Below are 21,577 nucleotides of genomic sequence, written 5' to 3'. Positions count from 1 at the left end.
CTGCTCCCCGCGTCAGTATAGACACCTGGATTTAATATCACAATTCACGAGTGACATTCGTCACATATCTGGCAAAGATAACGTTGTTGCAGATACCTTGTCTCGCGTAGATGAAATACAAAATCCAGTTGACCTTGAAGTTCTCGCTAAAGCACAGACTGACGATCCTGAGCTTTTACACCTGATCGATCAATCTTCACTTCGATTAGTTAAAGTAAAGGATCCTGGAAGCGAAGTCGAATTACTTTGCGACACAAGCACCGGCACGCCTAGACCCTTCGTTCCCACGTCCTTACGTAAACAAGTTTTTGACAGTCTTCACGGACTAAGTCATCCAGGCGCGAATGCCACCGCTAAACTCATAGCTCAGCGTTTCGTTTGGCCAGCTGTTAGGAAAGACTCTAGAGAATGGTCACGTACGTGTTTAGCTTGCCAGCGTTCTAAAATCCATCGTCACGTCTCAGCACCTTTAGGTACATTTGATTTACCTAGAGCTAGATTTTCTTTCGTACATATTGATCTTATCGGTGCTTTACCGTATTCAAACGGATATCGTTATTGTCTGACAGCAGTAGACCGTTTTACTAGGTGGTCAGAAGTCATCCCCATTGTAGATATCACGGCTCAAACAGTCGCCAAAGCTCTTCTGTCTGGTTGGATTTCAAGGTTCGGAGTTCCAACAGACATTGTGACAGATCGGGGAGCCCAATTTCAATCAGACTTATTCAAATGCTTGTCCAAAATAGCCGGATTCAAACACCGTCAAACCACGGCTTATCATCCTGCCTGCAATGGCCTAGTGGAAAGGTTTCATCGCCAACTTAAAACAGCAATCACATGCCACGCTGATAGTAACTGGACAGAGACGTTACCACTGGTGCTACTAGGTATACGAAGTGCCTTCAAAGCCGATCTGCAATGTTCGCCGGCAGAACTCGTCTACGGGGAGCCCTTACGACTCCCAGGCGAATTCTTCGAAAACAACGTGAGTACCACAACGGACATTACTGATTTTACAGCAAGGATTCGTTCATTTTGCGAACGATTACAGCCATGTCCTGCTTCACGTCATAATAAAAATAAAATATTTATTTACAAAGATCTAGCTACCTCCAGCCACGTATTCCTTAGAGAAGACGCGTTGAGAAGTACATTCCATCCTGCTTATTCTGGTCCCCATGAAGTAATAGAAAGAGATGACAAAATTTTCAAGATAAGGCTAAAAGGTAAAGAGGTAACAGTTTCAATAGACCGCCTTAAGCCGGCCTATATACTTAACACCGCCACCGACCCCACTCCTGAAACACATCTCCCCACAATTTCCAAACCATCTACCCAAGTTACTCCCAAAGTCACGGACAGTAGTTCGGATACCACACGCGTGACGAGATCCGGCAGACGCGTCCGATTTCCGGATTTTTATCGTCCGTAGCTACGGCCTCTGGAAGGGAGTGATATGGATATACCAGCACACTTCTAAACACACACCAATAATAACACCTAAGTAAATAAATATAAATAACTACAGTAATAAATATACATAACTTATATACACAAACTACATATAAACAAGAATACCTAATCATAAATATTACGTGCATATTAACATCATAAATTCGCGCGCATCGAGCCGTCCGCCTAGCTTCTTATCTATAAACCGGTTTTGCGTTGACGTCACAGCGACTCGCCGCGCGCCGACAGCCGTCCGCGCGCCGCACGTTCGAGAGAAGTCAGTCGCTTACCGCCGCTAATAAAGATATGATACCTACTTGTGCTCGCGCCATGTGTTTTATAGATTTTACGTATCTTTAAGTTTATATTTGTGTTTCATTAATAAATATCCGAACTGATTGTGTGAACTTATTCACATACCCGCCACACTCTTTCACTATTTTGTTACACAGATACTCATGGATCGCTATTTTTAATGAACCATGGTGCATTGCTTGAGTATGTCCTCAGCTCTTTGGATTATTGAAATGCTGGAGTCACAAGCGGAACCCCAGAGCTGTATTCCATATTGCCATATTGGTTTCAATGCAGCTTTGTAGATAAGAAATTTGTTGTCCAGTGATAGTTTCGAGTTTCTCAAAAGCAACCAGTGCAATCCCTTGTACTTCAGTTTTAATTCCTCCTTTTTCGCTTCAATATGTTGTCTCCAGGTCATTTTTTGATCTAGGTGCATACCCAGATATCTAACACAATTAGTGTGGGTTAGTTGATTGTCACCAAGCTTAACTGGAGGACAATCCCCAGTTCTTAATGTGAATGTGATGTGCTGTGATTTTGAGGCACTAGCTTGAATTTTCCATCTGTCCAACCATCTCTGGGTTTTTCAGCTAGTTCTAAAATAAATAAATAATTGAGAGTCTAACTTGTTTATTTACAGTTTCAATGAACTATGGAGGAGGATTCTGAAGACTCCAGGAGCAGTGCACCGATTCCCTCGTCTCCGGGCAGCCCTGACATACTAGCTGGCTACCCTCACCAGCTCTCTGGCACCGACACTCGGGCAGATGACTCAGACGGTACAGTGAGCTACAATGTTGCGACAGAAGACATTGGCTTTGGTGAGTTGATGTGACTTTACCTGTGCTTTTCATTCATCATTAACAATCCATATTTGGCTCACTGTCGAGCACCTTTTTTTTTGAGGTTTAGGCCATAGTCCACCATGCTGGCCCAATGCAGATTCGCAGACTTAATTCATAGAGAATTAAGAAAATTCTCAAGTATACAGGTTTCTTGATTCACTGTTAATGATGAATGATTCATTGTTAATGATGAATGATTCACAATGTTTTTCCTTTACCACTTTTTGTGTTCCTCATTACTGAGGGTTGTGACCTCTATCACACATTCACTAGTAACTTTTCCCACCCTTTTTTTTTTTGTGTTGTGTAAGTGCAGATGGCTCCATGTGGGACCACTACGGCGTCACCGGGGGGTTTGGGCGAGCGCATCGCCTGATTAGATCCGAAGGCTGAACTAAAGATAGAGGACGGAACGACTCTAAGGGCGTCGCCTATAAAACTCGGACCTCGGCTTAGGGGGCCATTCGGGAGGTTGTAAACGTGATCTGAGTGAATCAGTCCAGACGCCCCCGAGATCATGAGTTAGTAAACCCACATCCGGGTGACGTTAGATATCGGGGACCTCGTCTTCGCTGTGTTGCTTGTGATTGTGTTGCCCGGGAAGCATTGTCGGTCGTCATGTCATCGTCTGGATCGTAAAGGACGTTTTTGGGACGCCTCTGCTGTAGTCAGCCTTCCCGCACTATGTCGCGCCATTCGGCTCGGCTATTCGCGACTTGTAGACCTTTGTGTACTTTTGTATCGAGAGTGGTGCCGATTTGGTCTGACCAACGCGTCGGGCTACATCCTCGAGGTCTCTTCCTTTGCACTTTGTCAGTGATAACAAAGTTTCTCTAAGTTATCTCCTTCTCTCCTGGCAATGTGACTGAAGTACTTGAGGATTGTCAGAAACAGAAACCTCTTAAAACACACAGGCACAGTTTGGCCAGTGACCCTGCATCGAACATGATGTTCCAGATGATGACTCCAACAACGCAGGCTCCACGTCGCGGGAGAGCCAGTCCATCTTGAGCTCGTCCCAGGAGTCCAGGAGTTTCCAACCAGTGGTTGACTTTGCGGTAAGATATTTTATTCTACATTTATTTGTTTGTTCTTTATTTTTTATATTTTAACAGACTTAAAAAAAAGAGGAGGTTCTCAATTCGACGCGTAGTTTTTTTTATGTTTGTTACCTCATAACTTCTGGAGAAAGCTCAGCTGGATGGAGTGAATCCAGCGGGAACCTACACCGAGGGACCCACGCACAACGGCCAATCACATGGCTAAGTGCGGAAACGGCCCAGAAGAAAGAAGAAGAAGAAGACCTCATAACTTCGTCATTTCTTAACAGATTTTGAAATTTTTTTTTCTTGTTTGAAAAAGTATAGTTTCAGATTGGTTCCATTTAGTTTTCATAAAAATCGGTTCAGTAATTTTGTGTTAAAATTAAAATAACGTTATTTTCCGTACAATGGCACTACCGTTCACTATGGTAGGACACTAAAAACAGAACCGACTCCAAAATCACAAAAATGAACTAACAAGCGATAAATAACATCGTATGTGCTACCTTCTGATTACTTGAAAGACGCCGCGAGCCTTCTGTATCTGACTCTTGATTCAACAGTTCATTATCGTCATCATTGTCAACCATATTCAGCTCACTGTTGAGCACGAGTCTCAGAATGAGAGGAGTTATACCAATAGTCCGCCACAATCCAAATAACTCATTATTGGCAGACTTTACACACAGAGAATATTAAGACAATTCTCAGGTATGCAGGTTTCCTCATGATGTTTTCCTGCACCGTTTAAGACATGTGATATTTAATTTCTTAAGCTTCAAGCTTGTCGTTATAAGACAATTGACTGAGACGACTATCGGAGCAATAATAGTAGACTCAACATTCCACATGCCGGTATTCTTGTGAGAGAGATGAAATTAAAGTTATAATATACTATGCACAAAAATTAAGGGAGCAGAAAAAAAATCCAAATTTTTGGGGGATTTTCAACAGGCTGTAACTTATACAAAAATGGTCGTACAGCAAAAAAATAAAAAGCAAATTGTAGCTCTAAGTGTTTAGTTTTTAGATCTGAGTTTGAAAATTTTTTTTTTGAAAATATTTTTCGAGTAATCATAAGAAAACCACCGAAAAAAAAATTTTCGAAATTTTTTTGGTTTTTTTTTTAATCTACGGACGTGGAAAAAATTTTTTCGACTCAACCTCCATATGGACCGGATAGCTTGTTTATTCAGATTTAATTTCGTTTTTTTTAAATCTCGATACGAGCATTTCTTGCTGAGATATCGATGTTTGAATGGAAAAAGATCATTTTGTCTTTGATTACCAATATCTCAGCAACCAATGATCGCACAGAAATTTTGAGATTGGTTTCAAAAATTTGAATAAACTCTCTACAAGGATTGGCAATTGAATTTTGAAAAAAAAAATTTTTTCAATCATTACATGAATTTGAAAAAGCATCCAAAAAAGGGCTTTTTGTCGTTTTTTGGAAAATCAAGCGCCCAATCAAAAATATTGCGGAAACCACTGACGTTAAGTGTGCCTTTTACTGTTCAATATACCCACGAAAACCCTACAAAGTTTCAATTCAATCCAGCCAACCGTTTTTTTTTCCCACTTGATCGAATTTTTGAAAAAATTAAAGGAGCAAGAATTTCGCTCTGAAAATGTCATAATTTACGCCTTTGTGCTTGCGCACGTGTATGTGTGTGTTCCACAGTATTTTGTGACTCCAAACTCACTCTCCGAAGATGTATGTGTGTGTGTGTGTGTGTGTAGAAGTGACGAACCACAGGGTCTCAATCTCTGATAAAACCACACACATACACGTGCGCAAGCACAAAAGCGTAAATTATGACATTTTCAGAACGAAATTCTTGCTCCTTTAATTTTTTCAAAAATTCGATCAAGTGGGAAAAAAAAACGGTTGGCTGGATTGAATTGAAACTTTGTAGGGTTTTTGTGGGTATATTGAACAGTAAAAGGCACACTTAACGTCAGTGGTTTCCGCAATATTTTTGATTGGGCGCTTGATTTTCCAAAAAACGACAAAAAGCCCTTTTTTGGATGCTTTTTCAAATTCATGTAATGATTGAAAAAATTTTTTTTTTTCAAAATTCAATTGCCAATCCTTGTAGAGAATTTATTCAAATTTTTGAAACCAACCTCAAAATTTCTGTGCGATCAATGGTTGCTGAGATATTGGTAATCAAAGACAAAATGATCTTTTTCCATTCAAACATCGATATCTCAGCAAGAAATGCTTGTATCGAGATTTAAAAAAAACGAAATTAAATCTGAATAAACAAGCTATCCGGTCCATATGGAGGTTGATTCGAAAAAATTTTTTCCACGTCCGTAGATTAAAAAAAAAACCAAAAAAATTTCGAAAATTTTTTTTTCGGTGATTTTCTTATGATTACTCGAAAAATATTTTCAAAAAAAAATTTTCAAACTCAGATCCAAAAACTAAACACTTAGAGCTACAATTTGCTTTTTATTTTTTTGCTGTACGACCATTTTTGTATAAGTTACAGCCTGTTGAAAATCCCCCAAAAATTTGGATTTTTTTTCTGCTCCCTTAATTTTTGTGCATAGTATAGTTAATATATCTTATATAATAAATTCTCGTCTCACAATGTGATCAATTTCTTCACATACTACTCTGAAACGGGTTGATCGATTTTTATGAAATTTTTTATGCATATTCAGTAAGTCAGAATTGGCTTCTATCTATTTTTCAAACCCCTAAACCCAGGGGGTAGGGGGTAGGTAGGTATAAGGTGGGAATAAAATAGGACAGGGGTAGGAATAAAATAGGAAAGCGAAGCTTGACTGAGTCTGCTTGTGTATATACAGGGTGCTTGGTAGTATTTCCCATAACTTTGGGGTTTTTTTTGCCAAAAATTAATTGAAAATGTTCAAGGAACATGTGTTCTATTAATATATTCGGGGTAAATAACTTTTTTTTCTAAATAGATTGTAAAATGTGTCCCTTATCCTTATAATTATGACGTAGCCAAGTTTTACGTATTTTAAAATGCAAGGGTAGATAAAGGCGTGTGTTACATGGATAGTCAGAATTATTTGAACTACTTTGTATGAACAAATAAAAAGTTTTTATTTTTTAGTTAGAAAAATATTAGTTATGCAGTTTGGCTCCTATCAGTGGACTCATCAACACCTTAAAGTTATGGGAAATACTCCCGAGCACCCTGTATATACAGGGTGATTCGGTCTTTAGTGCGGATATTTTTTTTCGTGGTTCTGTATCATTAATAGAATATAAATCTACAAACAGTTCGATACATTTTATGTAATTTTTTTTTTAATTTATGTCTCTAAAATAACAAAATAATGTACATATTATTACTAAACAAGATATATTCAACTTAAAAGTGATCTGGTGACGTCCTTTAGGTATCAAACGAAAATAAAATAAACTAAATAACTTTAGCTAACGATAATTTTGTTATTTTTGAGTTAAAAAAAAAAAGAAAAAAATACGTGATAATTAAATTTTGTTTATGTACAAAATATAAAAATATCCGCACTAAAAAAAATTTCTTCCTGTATATTGTTAATCTTAATATATAAATGCGAAAAGTCGGTCATCACGAAATCTCTAAAACCGTTTGATGTATAAAGCTGATATTTGGCAGGGAGATATAGTTAATAGGTATAAACTAAGAACGGGTGCTTCGATAGGACCGGATTAAGGAGATCTAAAGCGGACGAAGTCGCGGGTGTCCGCTAGTATATTATGTATTGTAGCAGACTCAGAAGTGATTACAAAAATAAGAAAACTAATATTATATATAAGGTCATGATTCACAACATTTGTCAGGACAATTTAATTAATAAATCGAACTGTAACCACAGTAAGACCCTAGCATGGCAGAGAATTACCTTAGGTGAAGTCACGCACTTGTGGACGTTGTGTGTAGGGTTAAAGGCGCCTTTGACTGTTAACTAACACTCCCCTTTTCCACTCAAGTCACTCTCCCCGCCTATCCCAAGTAACCCATAAAGAATTACACAACAAGAGATGTGGACGGCTCGAACGCCACGAGCACACAGAAGCCGTCCGTACCGCAAGTCGTTGCAACGCGGCGATAACAGTATATATCTGACAACAGGGCAGCGTACACCACAGCGCGAACTCGTCCCAACTCGGCGCCCCCGGCAGCTCCCAGCGCAGCGCCCACGACCACGAGCACGAACGGTCCCCGGACGATGAGTCACAACCCTCCAAAAAGAAGAAACTCAATGACTCCGTACAGGTATTGCACTGTTATTATACTGCATACTAGCTGACGCCGCGCGGTTTCACCCGCGTGGTTCCCGTTCCCGTAGGAATACAAGGATAATATATAATTACAGTTTGATACTAACTTTGGTTTCTCATATTATACATATATCTTGATACAGCAGGTATAGCGACGAATATATGGATGGAGTTGTCGGTAATCCGCGTGTAATTCTTCGCTGCTGATAGATTGAATTTTGAATGGAGATTTTCATTATCTAAAAGTGTCCATTGAGCAGACAACGTGCGGTTGTCATGCTAGCAGTGATATGTGCTTAGACCATTAAAAAGAATGGACCTGTTTCGCACCCAAATTCACCAACAAAAAAGTCTGTCGTTTTTTGAGGGGGATGAGGTAAACTCACACATCGAAAACATTTAACACCATTAAGTATGTCCATATATGTACACACACACACATATAGATATGTACACACAATTATATAATAAAAAAAAACTATATAATTGACTCGCAATACACACACGCGTAATTTTTACACAGCCAACACATCGCTTAGACTATCCACACAATATATATATATATAATGTTCGATTACTTGATCGATTTTTAGCTGTTCCGCCAAAAGAATCGATTCTTTTTAGAAATCGTTTTTTTACAAATTTGATAAAATTATGGTAGAAATACTTACAAATGAAACGTTACTCCATCTTTTATTAAACAACAAGTTTATGCCATTCAACTACACAAACCGGCATTTTAGGGAGCTCTTTACACGACGAAAACGATTACAACAATGAAACATCGATTCTATAGCAACAGTTTTTATAAACGCGTTAGATTATTGATATTTTTTTTTTTTATTCTTGATCTTTGACAGAGGGGTAACGGTTAGCGAGGCAGGTCCTTTCTTCTAATGGTCTAAGGCAATGTGTGATGACTGTGTGAGCAGGAGGAGGGCGAGACGTGCCCCATCTGCCTGGAGGCGTGGGGCACGTGGGGCACGTCGGGCGCGCACCGGCTGGTGGCGCTGTGTGTGATGCCATGCTAGCGGTGCTATGTGTGATGACCGTGTGAGCAGGAGGAGGGCGAGACGTGCCCCATCTGCCTGGAGGCGTGGGGCACGTCGGGCGCGCACCGGCTGGTGGCGCTGCGCTGCGGGCACGTGTTCGGGCAGAGCTGCGTGTCGCGCTGGCTGCGGGCGCGCCGCTGCTGCCCCACGTGCAAGCGCGGGGCTGCGCTGAAGGACTTGCGCCACATCTACGCGCGCCGGCTGGTGGCGGCCGACACGGCGCAGGTCGCGGCGCTGCAGGCGCAGCTGGACCAGCTGCAAGCAGGTACTGTTTGTCTAGCGTGCCTTATACTCAATGACAAATACCGTTTGCAGGGAACCCTAAGCACGCAAACTGCTGTGTAAACATTTTCTGTAAGAACGTTCGCTTCTGTGAACAAAATTATAATTCGCTAGTTTCTTACAACACTTTATTCCACCTTTTTCAATTACAAATCAAATAATAATATCTCTAGTGTTACACTATTTCACCAAAACCACCTCTCTTCACCACACTCCCCAGAATAATCATCTTTTTTCTCCCTTCCTACACTGCTCACGCCACCATCCCCTCCAATCCCTCGTTTTGCCGCCAAACGTTCCTATTGGTCTTACAATGAATGGCGCCTTTTGTAACATCCAATCACATCGGACCTGTCATTTTCATTTCACAGACTACAGATTTTATCCACAGAATAAAAATATAGAGAACAAAGAGTACTTTTTTATAAAAATCATGACACCTTGATGTTAAGTTAAGGCAGTCGTTCCTAACTCGTCTTTACCAACGCTCGTGTTCTAGTTAATTATTATAATACCATACCAGTCCGCTAAGTTAGGGCATTTTAAGTATCTCAAATTTATGTATTATTCAGTGTGTTAATAAACAATAATTTCTAATTTCATCTACTTGGTTTATTTTGGATTCCTGGCAGAGACACGCATTAACCTTCAGTAGCCTATTTAAAAATCAATCATTGGGTACGTAACTAACAACCTACAAATTGGTGACCCCGATTCTATAAATTGTTGACCCCGCTCTGTCAACCTATATAATCACTCTTCGTTTGTTATCGCCGCGTTGGCCGCTTTTAAATTACATGTTTTTAATAAATACTGTAGGCAATAGTAGTCTGTGACGGATATGACGTCGCTCGACCTCGTGTTGGCTTCAGTGTGATCGTGGCGTTCGAGCCGTCCGCATCTTTTGTTGTGTCATTCTTTATGGGTTACTTGGGACAGGCGGGGAGAGTGACTTGAGTGGAAAAGGGGAGTGTTTGTTAACAGTCAAAGGATCCTTTTACCCTACACACATCGTTCACAAGTGCGTGACTCCACTCAAGGTCATTCTCTGCCATTTTAGGGTCTTATTTTGGTTACAGTTTAATTTTTTAATTAAGTTGTCCTGACAAGTGTTGTGAATCATAACCTTTTTTCGACATTAGTTTTCAATAATTGTAATCACTTTTGAGTCCTATAATACGTTGTGAAGGTTCTCTGAGCCACGCACCACAGTACTGTCACACAGGGCATCATTGACTAATTGATATATTGCAAACAGATATTGAGAGTCCGTCAAGCACTTAATTGTGCCAAGTTTCATTTGAATTCATTCAGTAGTTTCAATGTGATACCGGCCAATAAAAAGACTTACAGTCAGACAAAAATTCTTTCCTTTAGTATCGTTTATACAGGCTGCTCTGAAGTATTTCCCATAACTTCAAGGTGTTGACAAGTCCACTTATAGGAACTACTTAACTAATACCGACAAGGTAACAAAGTCATTATTATAAAGGTGCATTTAAGCAAAACATGTGTGTTTAAGGCACGCATGTTTTGCTTAAATAAATATTATTTACCTCGAAAATATTTATTTTAGAACACACGTTGAACATTTTGAATTAATTTTCGTTAAACCCTATAATTGTGCCAAATACTCCCGAGCACCCTGTATAATGCCCTTCTGCAAAAAATTCCAAAATATCTGCAATGTGCAGAAACCCTGTTACAGATTCACAAGTATAGATTGTTTCAGAGAAAATGAAATCCGACATGGAGTTGGAGAAGTGCCGGATAGCGCACCGAGCCTGCATGATGCAGCTGGAGGACCTCAGGAAGTCCTTGCTGAAGAACCAGGTCAGCATCACCATTACATCTTGGAATCCTGTAGGTATAAGGGGATAAAATATAGCCTATATATAGCACTCTTCACCATTATCTAATATAATATTATCACCTGACATTTCGAAAGTGCTCCTTTTGCCTTTTCCGCGCTTGGCCACTAAGGTTTTAAAGTGCTTGTAAACTAAACCCAATTAAAATAAATAAACTTTGACTTGTCAATTTGTTGAATTTGGAGGTTGTCATTGAATAAAATACTATAACGTATAATAATAAGTCAAAAACTTAAAATTAAAGCTACGAAGGTACCAAAACCCAAAGGGTCCGAGAAGATATCATAGTTTAGTCGTATGTACACTTTCCTTCACCAGGTCAAAGAGCAACCAGCCCGAAGATCGTGGAGGTTCGCCCTGGAGAGGAACCTGGAACTGAACCGGGACGGAGGCTGCCGGGTGCTGACGTACAACTGCCGGACCAGCGAGCTGTACGTCTCCCAGCGGAGCACCAACCAGCTGTTCCCCGGCTACGGAGTGCGGAAGGTCAACTGCTATGACTTCAAGTTGGGCCAGTTCTTGTTCCTGCACACCAAGTGCATACGAGACATCACCTACTCCAGGCCGAGGGACCTGCTGCTCTCCGTGGGCTTTGACAACTCGGCTCGGATAGTGGAGCGGGGCATCCTGAGCCACACCATCCAGTGCGGGATGCAACTGTGGAGCTGCTCCTGGGACTATTTGCGGACTAACGAGTTCTATGTTGGAGGTTAGTCTTTATAAATAGATATATTACGACTGTTCACAGACACATCGTTGTCTAGTCCCAAAGTATGACGGACTATTTGAGGACTAATGAGGACTATGTTGGAGGTTAGTCTTTATAAATAGATATATTACGACTGTTCACAGACACATCGTTGTCTAGTCCCAAAGTATGACGGACTATTTGAGGACTAATGAGGACTATGTTGGAGGTTAGTCTTTATAAATAGATATATTACGACTGTTCACAGACACATCGTTGTATAGTCCCAAAGTACGACGGACTATTTAAGGACTAATGAGTTCTATGATGAAGGTTAGTCTTTATAAATAGACTAGCGGACGCCCGCGACTTCGTCCGCGTGAAACTCGATGTAAACTTTCAATTACACCTACCCTACCCCTACCCCTACCCCTTTTTATATTATAAGATATATTATGAATGTACACAGACACATTGTCTAGTCCCAAAGTAAGACGGACTATTTGAGGACTAATGAGTTCTATGATGAAGGTTAGTCTTTATAAATAAACATATTAAAACTGTACACAGACACATTGTTGTTTAGTCCCAAAGTAGGAGGGACTATTTGAGGACTAATGAGTTTTTGGGTGTAATCCCTGGATCTACTGAACCAATTATAAAATATTGTTTATCACATTTACATTGTAAAGTATAATGTTACTTGACATTTTTGTTTGTCTGACTGTCCTCTGTCCATAGATAAACCTATCAAGATGAGCTGTGATTAAAAAAAAAATGTTGAAGCAGTGTTGCGCCATATTCCCTTTCCGTTGATTAAAATTTTATGACAATGATGATTTATATATTTCTTCTTCCAGGAGTGGGCGGTGAGATCCAGCAGTACGACATCCGGAACCCCAGCACCTGTCTGCAGAAGCTGAAGAAGGGCGGCGACTGCTCGCCCACCATCTCGCTGGCCTCCACCGAGCACGGGCTGCTCAGCTGCCAGATCAACTCCAGCTGGCTGTGGCGCCAGGACGCGCGGCAGTGGGCCGCGACCGGCCTGCCGCTCGCCGGGCCCTTCGTGTCCATGGCGTACGACGGCGACAACCACAAGGTGTTGCTGACGTGCCGGGCCGGAGCCACCGAACGCTCTCGGCTCAGTTTGTTCAAAGTGAAAAGTGTGAACAGTGAAGTGGTGGTGGAGTACGAGAAGACTTTCCCGGGGTCCACCCGGACCAACATAATGTGTAGGAGTGCGTTCGTCAAAGCCCCGGGTGCTACCTGGGTAGCGGGGCACTCGGAGAGTGATGCCACGTTGTACCTGCACGGGCTGGATGGCTCCAAGACGGTGAGTCTGCCCGCCTCCGAGCCCACCCTGGACGTGTGCGCCGCTCAGGGGGACCCGAGCGGCGCACAGGGGATGCTACTCGCAGCCGTGTCCGACTCCAGATTGAGGCTGTACAAAGCTTTTCCGGTCCCTTGATGTGTTGTGGTATACAGGCAGTGGCGTGCACAAAGTGTTCAACTAGGGTATGCACCAGTAGCACCCATTTATCGAGGAAGGCTATAGGATATATATTATCCTTGTATTCCTACAGGAACGAGGACCACGCGGGTGAAACCGCGCGGCGTCAGCTAGTACTTTAATAATTATCGAAATCAATATGCTACAACGTTTTACAACATTTTAAATCCATCTTGCTCTTGCAATCTAAGCGAGTGCGTACATGGTTAATCTCAAAAATGAGATTGATCGCCGTGAACGAAAAAAAAACGGTCAGGAGCATAGTTAACTAAAATCACAAAGTCGAACGTACTAGTTAGTTTTGTAATTTTGATGAGTTAGCAATAAACTAATAGTGAATACAATATGATGTGACTTAAAAATCATTAATAGCTAGTTGGTAATTTTCGTGTATATCCACTAAAGTTACTCAAAGTTAATGAATAGTTCAGCCGGCCTCAAATGGCAGTGGCTTTCACAATAAACCTGAGTAATTTTAGATTGTATAGTTAACTAGCTGATGTCGCGCGGTTTCACCCGCGTGGTTCCCATTCCCGTAGGAATACGGGGATAATACTATATACCTATAGCCTTCCTCGATAAATGGGCTATCTAACACTGAAAGAATTTTTCAAGTCAGACCAGTAGTTGTTCGAGCAAACAAACAATCTCTTCTGTTTTATAATATTAGTATATCCCCGGTGCTTACCCTAGGTAGAAATTTGTGCACGCCACAAGTATGGTTAGCTAAGCTCCCGGAGACCCTTCACCATAGAGTGATAGTTGTGAATGTCACGTTACTGCTTTAGTTAATTTGTCAATTACCTCATACAATTAAGATATGTGTTTTGTAATGTGTTTCTTCTCAATCATTTTGTAAATAATTGATTCTCATTTAATTGTATTGTTTATTGGTCATGTCTCCCGGCTGTTGTTATAGAAATAAATAGAAATTGCGAAATAAAAGAATTTGATTTTATTCATTATTTGTTTTATTTAATAGTTAACATTTACGAGGTTACGAGATACTCGCCACCTTTGGACTAGAGCAGTCTGTCAGAGAGCGCACTAATGCCGGTCGCCCTTATGTATTATTTACAAGTTAACCCTTGATTACAGTCTGACCTGATGGTAAGTGATGATGCAGTCTAAGATGGAAGCGGATAAGAAAATCTCAATTGACTCAGCCGGGGATCGAACCCAGGACCTCCGTTTAGTAAATCCACCGCGCGTACCAGTGCGCCACGGAGGCCGTCTGCTTCTGCAGGAACAGCCACAGAATCATTTGTTTACGACTGAGATTGTCCGACGAACGTGTGAGCATCTGTAATGTGTGATCTTATCGACTGTTTATTTCTGAACTTAAGTTTACAAATATCACAAGTGAATGCTTTCCCGGTGTGCCTCCTCATGTGGCCCGTCAAGGTGCTAGACGTCTTGCCTCTGTAGTCACACAGCGTGCAGGCAAACGGCCTCTCTCCAGTGTGTGTCCTAGTGTGAAGGACTAGAGAACTCGTCGTAGAACATTTATAATCACAGTCATTGCACGAATAAGGTTTCTCACCAGTGTGAGTTCTCATGTGGGTTTTCAGAGAACTCGCAGAGATGCATTGATAAGAACAATGATGACAAGAATATGGTTTTTCTCCAGTATGAGTTCTCATGTGTGTTTTCAGTAACGTCGAAGTCGCACTCTTGTAATCGCAGCGTGGGCAAGAATAGGGTTTTTCACCAGTGTGCCTCCTCATGTGGTCTCGTAGACCAGTAGAATTTGCAAATTTGCGTCCGCAGAGGTTACAGGAGAATGGTTTTTCGCCAGTGTGGGTTCTCATGTGTAGAATTATGGAATTCTTGTAAGGCGATTTAAAATTGCAGTGATCGCAGCTCATGTATTTGTCCGCAGTGTGGCTTCTCATGTGCATCTTCACGTTGTGTTTTTCGGTGCTTCTGAATTCACAGTAATCACAGTGGTAACGTTTCTCCCCATTGTGAGATCTTTTGTGTCGAGCGATACCAGAGGATGTAGCGCATTTAAATTGACAGATGTCGCATGAATAAGGCATCTCGCCAGTGTGAGTTCTCATGTGAGCTGTTAGACTGCAAGAACTAGCACATTTGTAGTCGCAGTCTTTGCACGAGTAAGGCTTCTCCCCAGTGTGTTTCCTGGAGTGAGTCTTTAGTGCAGACGAAGTATTACATTTGTAATCACATAGCTTGCAAGAGAATGGCTTCTCTCCAGTGTGAGTTCTTTCGTGGACAGTTAGAGTTCCGCGCTCAGCGAACGGACGCTGGCAATACTTGCATGGAAAGGGTTTCTCTTTCGTGTGTGTTCTCTTGTGTCTGCACAGACCGGATCTGTCGGTAAAGCTTCTATCGCAAACACTGCACTTGAAGGGTCGTTCGCCAGTGTGCGACCTCTTGTGTCTCGATAGACCGTCACTTGTTGTAAATGACCGTTCGCACACGTCACATGAGTACGGTCTCTGTCCAGTGTGGGTCCTCATGTGCCTCTTTAAAGATGGCAGAGAACTCATACTATAATTGCACACGCTGCAAGTGTAAGGTTTCAATTTTGTGTGTGTCAGCATGTGTCTTTTTAACCCTTGCGCTGTAGAGCATCTGTATTCGCACTGCGCGCACGCGAAAGGCTTCTCTCCAGTGTGAGTTCTCATGTGAATTTTCAAAGTCGTCTCGCGAAAGCATTTGTACTTACAATATTGACAGCAAATTGTCTTTTCTCCCCCGTGGTTAGTCTGTATGTGTAACCGCAAAGCATCTTTCACAGAACATCTATATGGACAAGAGTTACAGGCGTATGGTCTCTCTCCAGAATGGGTTCTCATGTGAGCTTTTAAAGGACCCTTTAGAGCACATCTAAAGTTGCAAAGCTTACAGAAATGTGGTTTATCCTCACTGTGGGTAACCATGTGAACTCTCAAGGAAGAATTAGTCGAACATTTGTAATTGCATTCATTACAGGAATAAGGTTTTTCACCAGTGTGAGTTCTCATGTGGAGTCTCATACTGTTACTGGTGGTAGATTTATAATCGCAAAACTTACAGGAATATGGCTTCACACCGTTGTGTACTCTCATGTGGATATTGAGAGCGCTCTTTCTCGAAAACTGCGAGTGACAGAACTCGCACACGAACGCCCTTTCATTGTTGTGAATACGCATGTGCAAATAAAGGCTACTGTTTGTTGAGAACTTGTACTGACAAATCTTGCAAACGTACGGCTTTTCGCCAGTGTGGATCCTCATATGGTTAACTAGACTATATTTGATTGCAGTTTTGTGATCACAATGAGCACAGTGAAATGGTTTCTCGCCAGTGTGAGTTCTCATATGGTTTTTCAATGACGTTTTGTTTTTAAATTTAGAAGGACACGTAATGCACGAGTATTTACTGTCAGTGTGAGTTTTCATGTGGTTATATATACCGGATGAGCTTCCACTTTTAAATTCACATAGTTTACATTGATAACGCTTTTCACCAGTGTGTGTTCTCATGTGGGTAACTACAGCAGATCTGTGTTTGAAGCTTTTTTTGCACAATTGACATGTAAAGTTTCTCTCTTCCGTGTGCACTTTCATGTGAGATTTCAAAGAGGTTGCATTAGTACATTTGTATTCGCAGAGATTGCACGAAAACGGCTTTTCACCAGTGTGAATTCTCATGTGGATAGTCCAACTATATTTATCGTTCACTTTGTAACTGCATACATCACATTTGTATATTTTGTACCCTTTTTTGTTTCTAATGCGTTTTACTTGTGTTTTTTTGTGTTCAACACGTTTCAAAACTGATTTTTTAGAATTACAATCAGTTTGCTTTAGCTTATTTATTGCTGTCAAATTCATCGATTGTAAGTATTTTGTTATATTAATTTTCTCTAACTCAACAACCAGTTCTTTTCTAACTAAATCACTTTGCTGTCTAATATCTAAAGTATCATCGGTAGTTTCTCTACTTAATGCTAAGTTTAATAATTGATTGTCACTATGTACTTCTGCATGTTGAGATGGCTTATGTTCAGATTCATCAACTGACTTGCTTGTTACATCTATTTCAATTTCAACAGATCCCATTCCATTGTTAATGTCTAATTGTACTTTATCATCTTTCACTTCAACAAAAGTAACATCTGTTTTTGGTTGTACTTCATGTGAGCCATTCTCTATTTCATTTTTTGTAGAATCAGTAACTTTTATGTCAATTTCTAGTTTGTCTTCATTTGGCGTTGATTCAGATGGAATCCTTGCTAATTGTACTATAATATTTTCTCTATTCTTTATTTGATCTTCAACAGCAGTTTTTAAGTCTTGTCCTTCTTTGCCCTCATTTGGCTCTGTAAGTGCCATGTTTGTCACAAATGGAATTGCCTCTGGTCGTATTTGCAACCCACTTCTGGTTGTGCAGAAGTCCTCGCGCAGGAAGTGCTGTGAGCAGACTACCGCAGCGTGCGGCACGTGCGACGGTCGCCCCAGTGCGTGAAGCCAGGCTGCACGGATGTCGCGGCTGGAGGGAAGTCTGCAACAAGCATACAAAAGAAAAATGTATACTTTCATTTTAGGTACTTTGTTTTAATTCATCTGATGCAACAGCTTTGAACAATTTATATAAAGTTTTTATTAAAATATATGTGCTACATATGCCAGGCCACATGCTAAGGGACACTACGGCGAAGTGGAGCAGACTGGTGACGGAATGGTACCCTAGAGATGGTAGAAGGAATCGGGGCAAACAGTTCCTTACATGGGAGGATGACTTAAAAGCTCACAGCAGGTCCAAACTGGAGAAGGGTCGCATTAGAGAGAGAGCAGTGGAAGTTGCTGGAGGAGGCCTATGCCGAAAGGCAGACTATGTTAAGAGACAATCTTTAAAAAAAAAATTAAATACAAAATGTAATGTATATAAAAATTGTTTTTTCTTAACACAATAAAAGGCTTATTATTGTTATTATTATGTGCTATATCTTTTTAATATGACCAATATTCCCATTCTCCTCCAACTAGTCGGAAAATGCTATATTAGGAGGGAGTGCATATGATAATAGAAATAGACCAAAGTGTTGGGGATCGAACCACCACCCTTGGGTGATGATTTGATTTTTTTTTTTTTTTTTACAGGAGATCCCATATGTAGGCGCGCTTTAGCCTTCTAACATCTATTGGATGACCGAGGGCAGTAGCAAGTTTATTTTCATGGGTGTTTATGCGATTTTTATAGCACATTGATCTGAGTTCAACCTCTTCTTTTACTGTTTTTATGTCAAGATACTCATGTAGTTCCGATATCTTAGTGAACCATGGAGCATTTGTGATGGTTTTTAAAACTTTATTCTGAAATCTTTGTAATATTTCCAAGTTTGAGTTTTTGGCTGTGCCCCACAGTTCGATGCCGTAGGTCCACACTGGTTTTATTACTGTTTTATAAATGAGCAATTTATTACTGAGTGAGACATGCGAATGCCTTCCCATAAGCCAGTTAACTTTTCTGAAGGTTTGATTTAGTTCATCGCGTTTTTTTACTATATGCGTTCTCCATGTTTGTTTTTTGTCTAGGTGTATCCCAAGATATTTTGCGGTGTCACTGTGAGGGATAATATCAAGTCCCAGTTTAACAGGAGTACATTCGTCCATTCGCAAGGTAAATGTCACATGTGTTGACTTCGTGGAACTAGCTTTGATACGCCATTTAATCATCCATGAATTTATCTTGTTCAGGTGTACTTGTAGAATATTTGAAGCCATATTTGCGTCTTTGTTATTACACAATACAGCTGTATCATCAGCAAATGTAGCGGTGAGTACGCTGTTTGAGATAGGAATATCTGCAGTGTATAATAAATAGAGTGTGGGACCCAAAACGGAACCCTGGGGAACACCTGCTTGAATGTCATGGAAGTTCGAAAACGCGTCATTGATTTTCACTCGAAATATTCTTTGATTGACATATGACTTCAGTAACATGAAGAAGTTGTGTGGGAGGCAATGTTTGGCTTTAAAGAGCATATTTAAATTTTTTTTATTACATTATTCTCTTGCAAAAAGATATCATTATAGGCCACTTGAAAAGTATGTTAAATAGCTGCATATACAGAAAAACGCTTGTAATATGCACAGATTAAAGAATAATAGGCAGATGGAGCGCACGGAACACGATGGTGTCGTAGCAAGTACAAAATTCAAAAACAAATACGTTTTCGAGTCAGTACGACACAAAGCGTCGCAACAGTAATTTTCATTATTATTCAAGATAAATGGCGTCTTATGTTTTTAAATATTTTAATATATAAATGTTCACAAAAACTGACGCCGCGCGGTTCCCGTTCCCGTAGGAATGATATATAGCCTATAGCCTTCCTCGATAAATGGGCTATCTAACACAGAAAGAATTTTTCAAATCGGACCAGTAGTTCCTGAGATTAGCGCGTTCAATCAAACAAACAAACTCTTCAGCTTTATGATATTAGTAGATTATTGATTATTATATGTATTAATTTACGTTATTGTTGTTAGTGTTAAATTTCGAAATACAATTTGTGAAAAAAGATTGTATTTTATGGGTTTCAATGGCTTGTAGACTCATTCTGGATATTCATTATTATGTGGTAATAAGATTCAAAATTCCTCTGAAGTCAAAATTTATTTTCTTGGTAATAGAGTAACAGGCTATGCAAAAAATTGCCTGAGAATGTGATAACTCAAAATCACATTTGTTCTAGAACCATTTTTTTTTTTTCTTTACTGATTACAATATCATCTGATGGTGAGTGATGATGCAACCTAAGATGGAAGTGGGCTAACTTGTTAGGAATAGGATGAAATCAGTCCTTTCGGTTTATATAAATGCAGTAAAAACTCTATTTAACAATACTAAAGGGACTGTACATTTTATGGTGTTATAGAGAGTAGTTGTGAGTTGTGTAGAGCCGTGATAGCCCAGTGGATATGACCGCTGCCACCGATTCTGGGGGGTGTGGGTTCGAATCGGATCCGGGGCATGCACAACCAACTTTTCAGTTGTGTCCATTTTAAGAAATTAAATATCACGTGTCTCAATCGGTGAATGAAAACATCGTGAGGAATCCTGCATACCAGAGAATTATCTAAATTTTCTGTGTGTGTGAAGTCTGCCAATCCGCATTGGGCCAGCGTGGTGGACTATTGGCCTAACCCCTCTCATTCTGAGAGGAGAGTCGAGCTCAGCAGTGAGCCGAATATGGGTTGATGACGAGAGAGTTGTTGTTAAATGGAAAGAAGTGAGTAAAATGTTTTCATCAGCACACAGTGATTCTCTTTAGCTAGCTGTTACAGTTTACAGTATGTTTGTAGCAACTCACAATATGACAACATATTAATTCCATCACTTCTACTTATTAGTCTCTCTACCACGCAATGGACCCGGCACCTACACGGAGAGTCTATGGAATAGTAAGTTATTTGTCTTGTGACATGATTATCTAGGATAATGAAGCAACAAGCATGATCTGTATGGTTTTTACTAATTTTATCAACTGAAAAAGTACTTTTTATTACTTAATTGTCGTTATAAACAGAGATTGTATCATTGTATGGGAGGCAAGCTAAAGTAATCAAAGCCATGTGATGTCGACACTTTAGCGAGTGTGTTTGTTTGTGCACTGTACATTAATCTGGTGGACTTGGTCAAGCTTTGCTTTGACTTATGTGCACTGTTCCCTCCCACTACCCTACCCTACTCCCACCCTAACCTACTAACCAGTAGGGTGGTGCCGAAGCCTCCCACTAGCCAGACTTAGACCAATTAAAATAACTTCAATCGGCCCAACCGGGGGCCGAACCCATGACCTCGGTCTTGTAAATCCGTCGCACACCACTGCGCCACGGAGGCGGTCATATATGCTGTTGCCAATGATCAGCTGTCGGTACTCTGTAACGCGGAGATGCCCACGACAAACAACAAGTAATTGGTTTGCTACGTTTTAACTTAAAACTACTTGATCACTGGTAAAAATTCTTTGACCATAAGAAAGCTACATTTTTACCGAGTAACACAAGTTACATTTTATCCCCGCATACCCACGGGAACGGGAACTACGCGGTTCCAACAGCACGGCGTCTGCTAGCGATGTACAAATATAATAAATAATATAAAACATTACTTGTGAAAGGTTATGCCGAGACATTCTGATTCCTTTCATCATTGGTATTTACACAAAATGGCGCTAAGCACTGCATTTTTAACCAATATTTTATGTGATCGTACTAACTACAAGCGGTATTCGATTAAAATTATTTTCATAATGATAAAGTGATACA

General features: G+C 40.5%; 2 protein-coding genes across 3 annotated transcripts in view; one reads left to right on the top strand and one right to left on the bottom strand.

Moving 5' to 3' along the window:
• The window catches only part of LOC112049382 (E3 ubiquitin-protein ligase RFWD3), a 23,896-nt gene extending 9,642 nt beyond the window's left edge, over nt 1-14,254 (top strand). For both annotated transcript variants that reach the window (XM_052890130.1, XM_052890131.1), the window contains exons 2-8: nt 2,390-2,570; nt 3,552-3,652; nt 7,741-7,884; nt 8,951-9,206; nt 10,956-11,056; nt 11,413-11,803; nt 12,643-14,254. In XM_052890130.1, coding sequence (XP_052746090.1) covers nt 2,402-2,570; nt 3,552-3,652; nt 7,741-7,884; nt 8,951-9,206; nt 10,956-11,056; nt 11,413-11,803; nt 12,643-13,250 — 1,770 coding nt within the window. In that variant the 5' untranslated portion in view covers nt 2,390-2,401 and the 3' untranslated portion in view covers nt 13,251-14,254. The remainder of the gene's footprint in view (nt 1-2,389; nt 2,571-3,551; nt 3,653-7,740; nt 7,885-8,950; nt 9,207-10,955; nt 11,057-11,412; nt 11,804-12,642) is intronic.
• Nucleotides 14,241-21,577, bottom strand: LOC112049366 (zinc finger protein 14-like). The gene is made up of 2 exons (XM_024087224.2): nt 21,421-21,577; nt 14,241-17,804 (listed from the first exon to the last, which is right to left on the bottom strand). Exon 2 carries the CDS (start codon nt 17,633-17,635, stop codon nt 14,561-14,563), a length of 3,075 nt encoding a protein of 1,024 aa, XP_023942992.2. The 5' UTR covers nt 17,636-17,804; nt 21,421-21,577; the 3' UTR covers nt 14,241-14,560.

The sequence above is a fragment of the Bicyclus anynana genome, chromosome 27, assembly GCF_947172395.1.
Source record: "Bicyclus anynana chromosome 27, ilBicAnyn1.1, whole genome shotgun sequence".
In the NCBI taxonomy this organism is placed as follows: Eukaryota; Metazoa; Arthropoda; class Insecta; order Lepidoptera; family Nymphalidae; genus Bicyclus; species Bicyclus anynana.
Note: the sequence above shows the minus strand (reverse complement) of the source record. Positions and strands in the feature narration are given on the sequence as shown.

What these genes read in the sequence shown, in the direction of transcription:
- LOC112049366 (XM_024087224.2), bottom strand. Translation starts at nt 17,635, where the DNA reads ATGGCACTTACAGAGCCAAATGAGGGCAAAGAAGGACAAGACTTAAAA.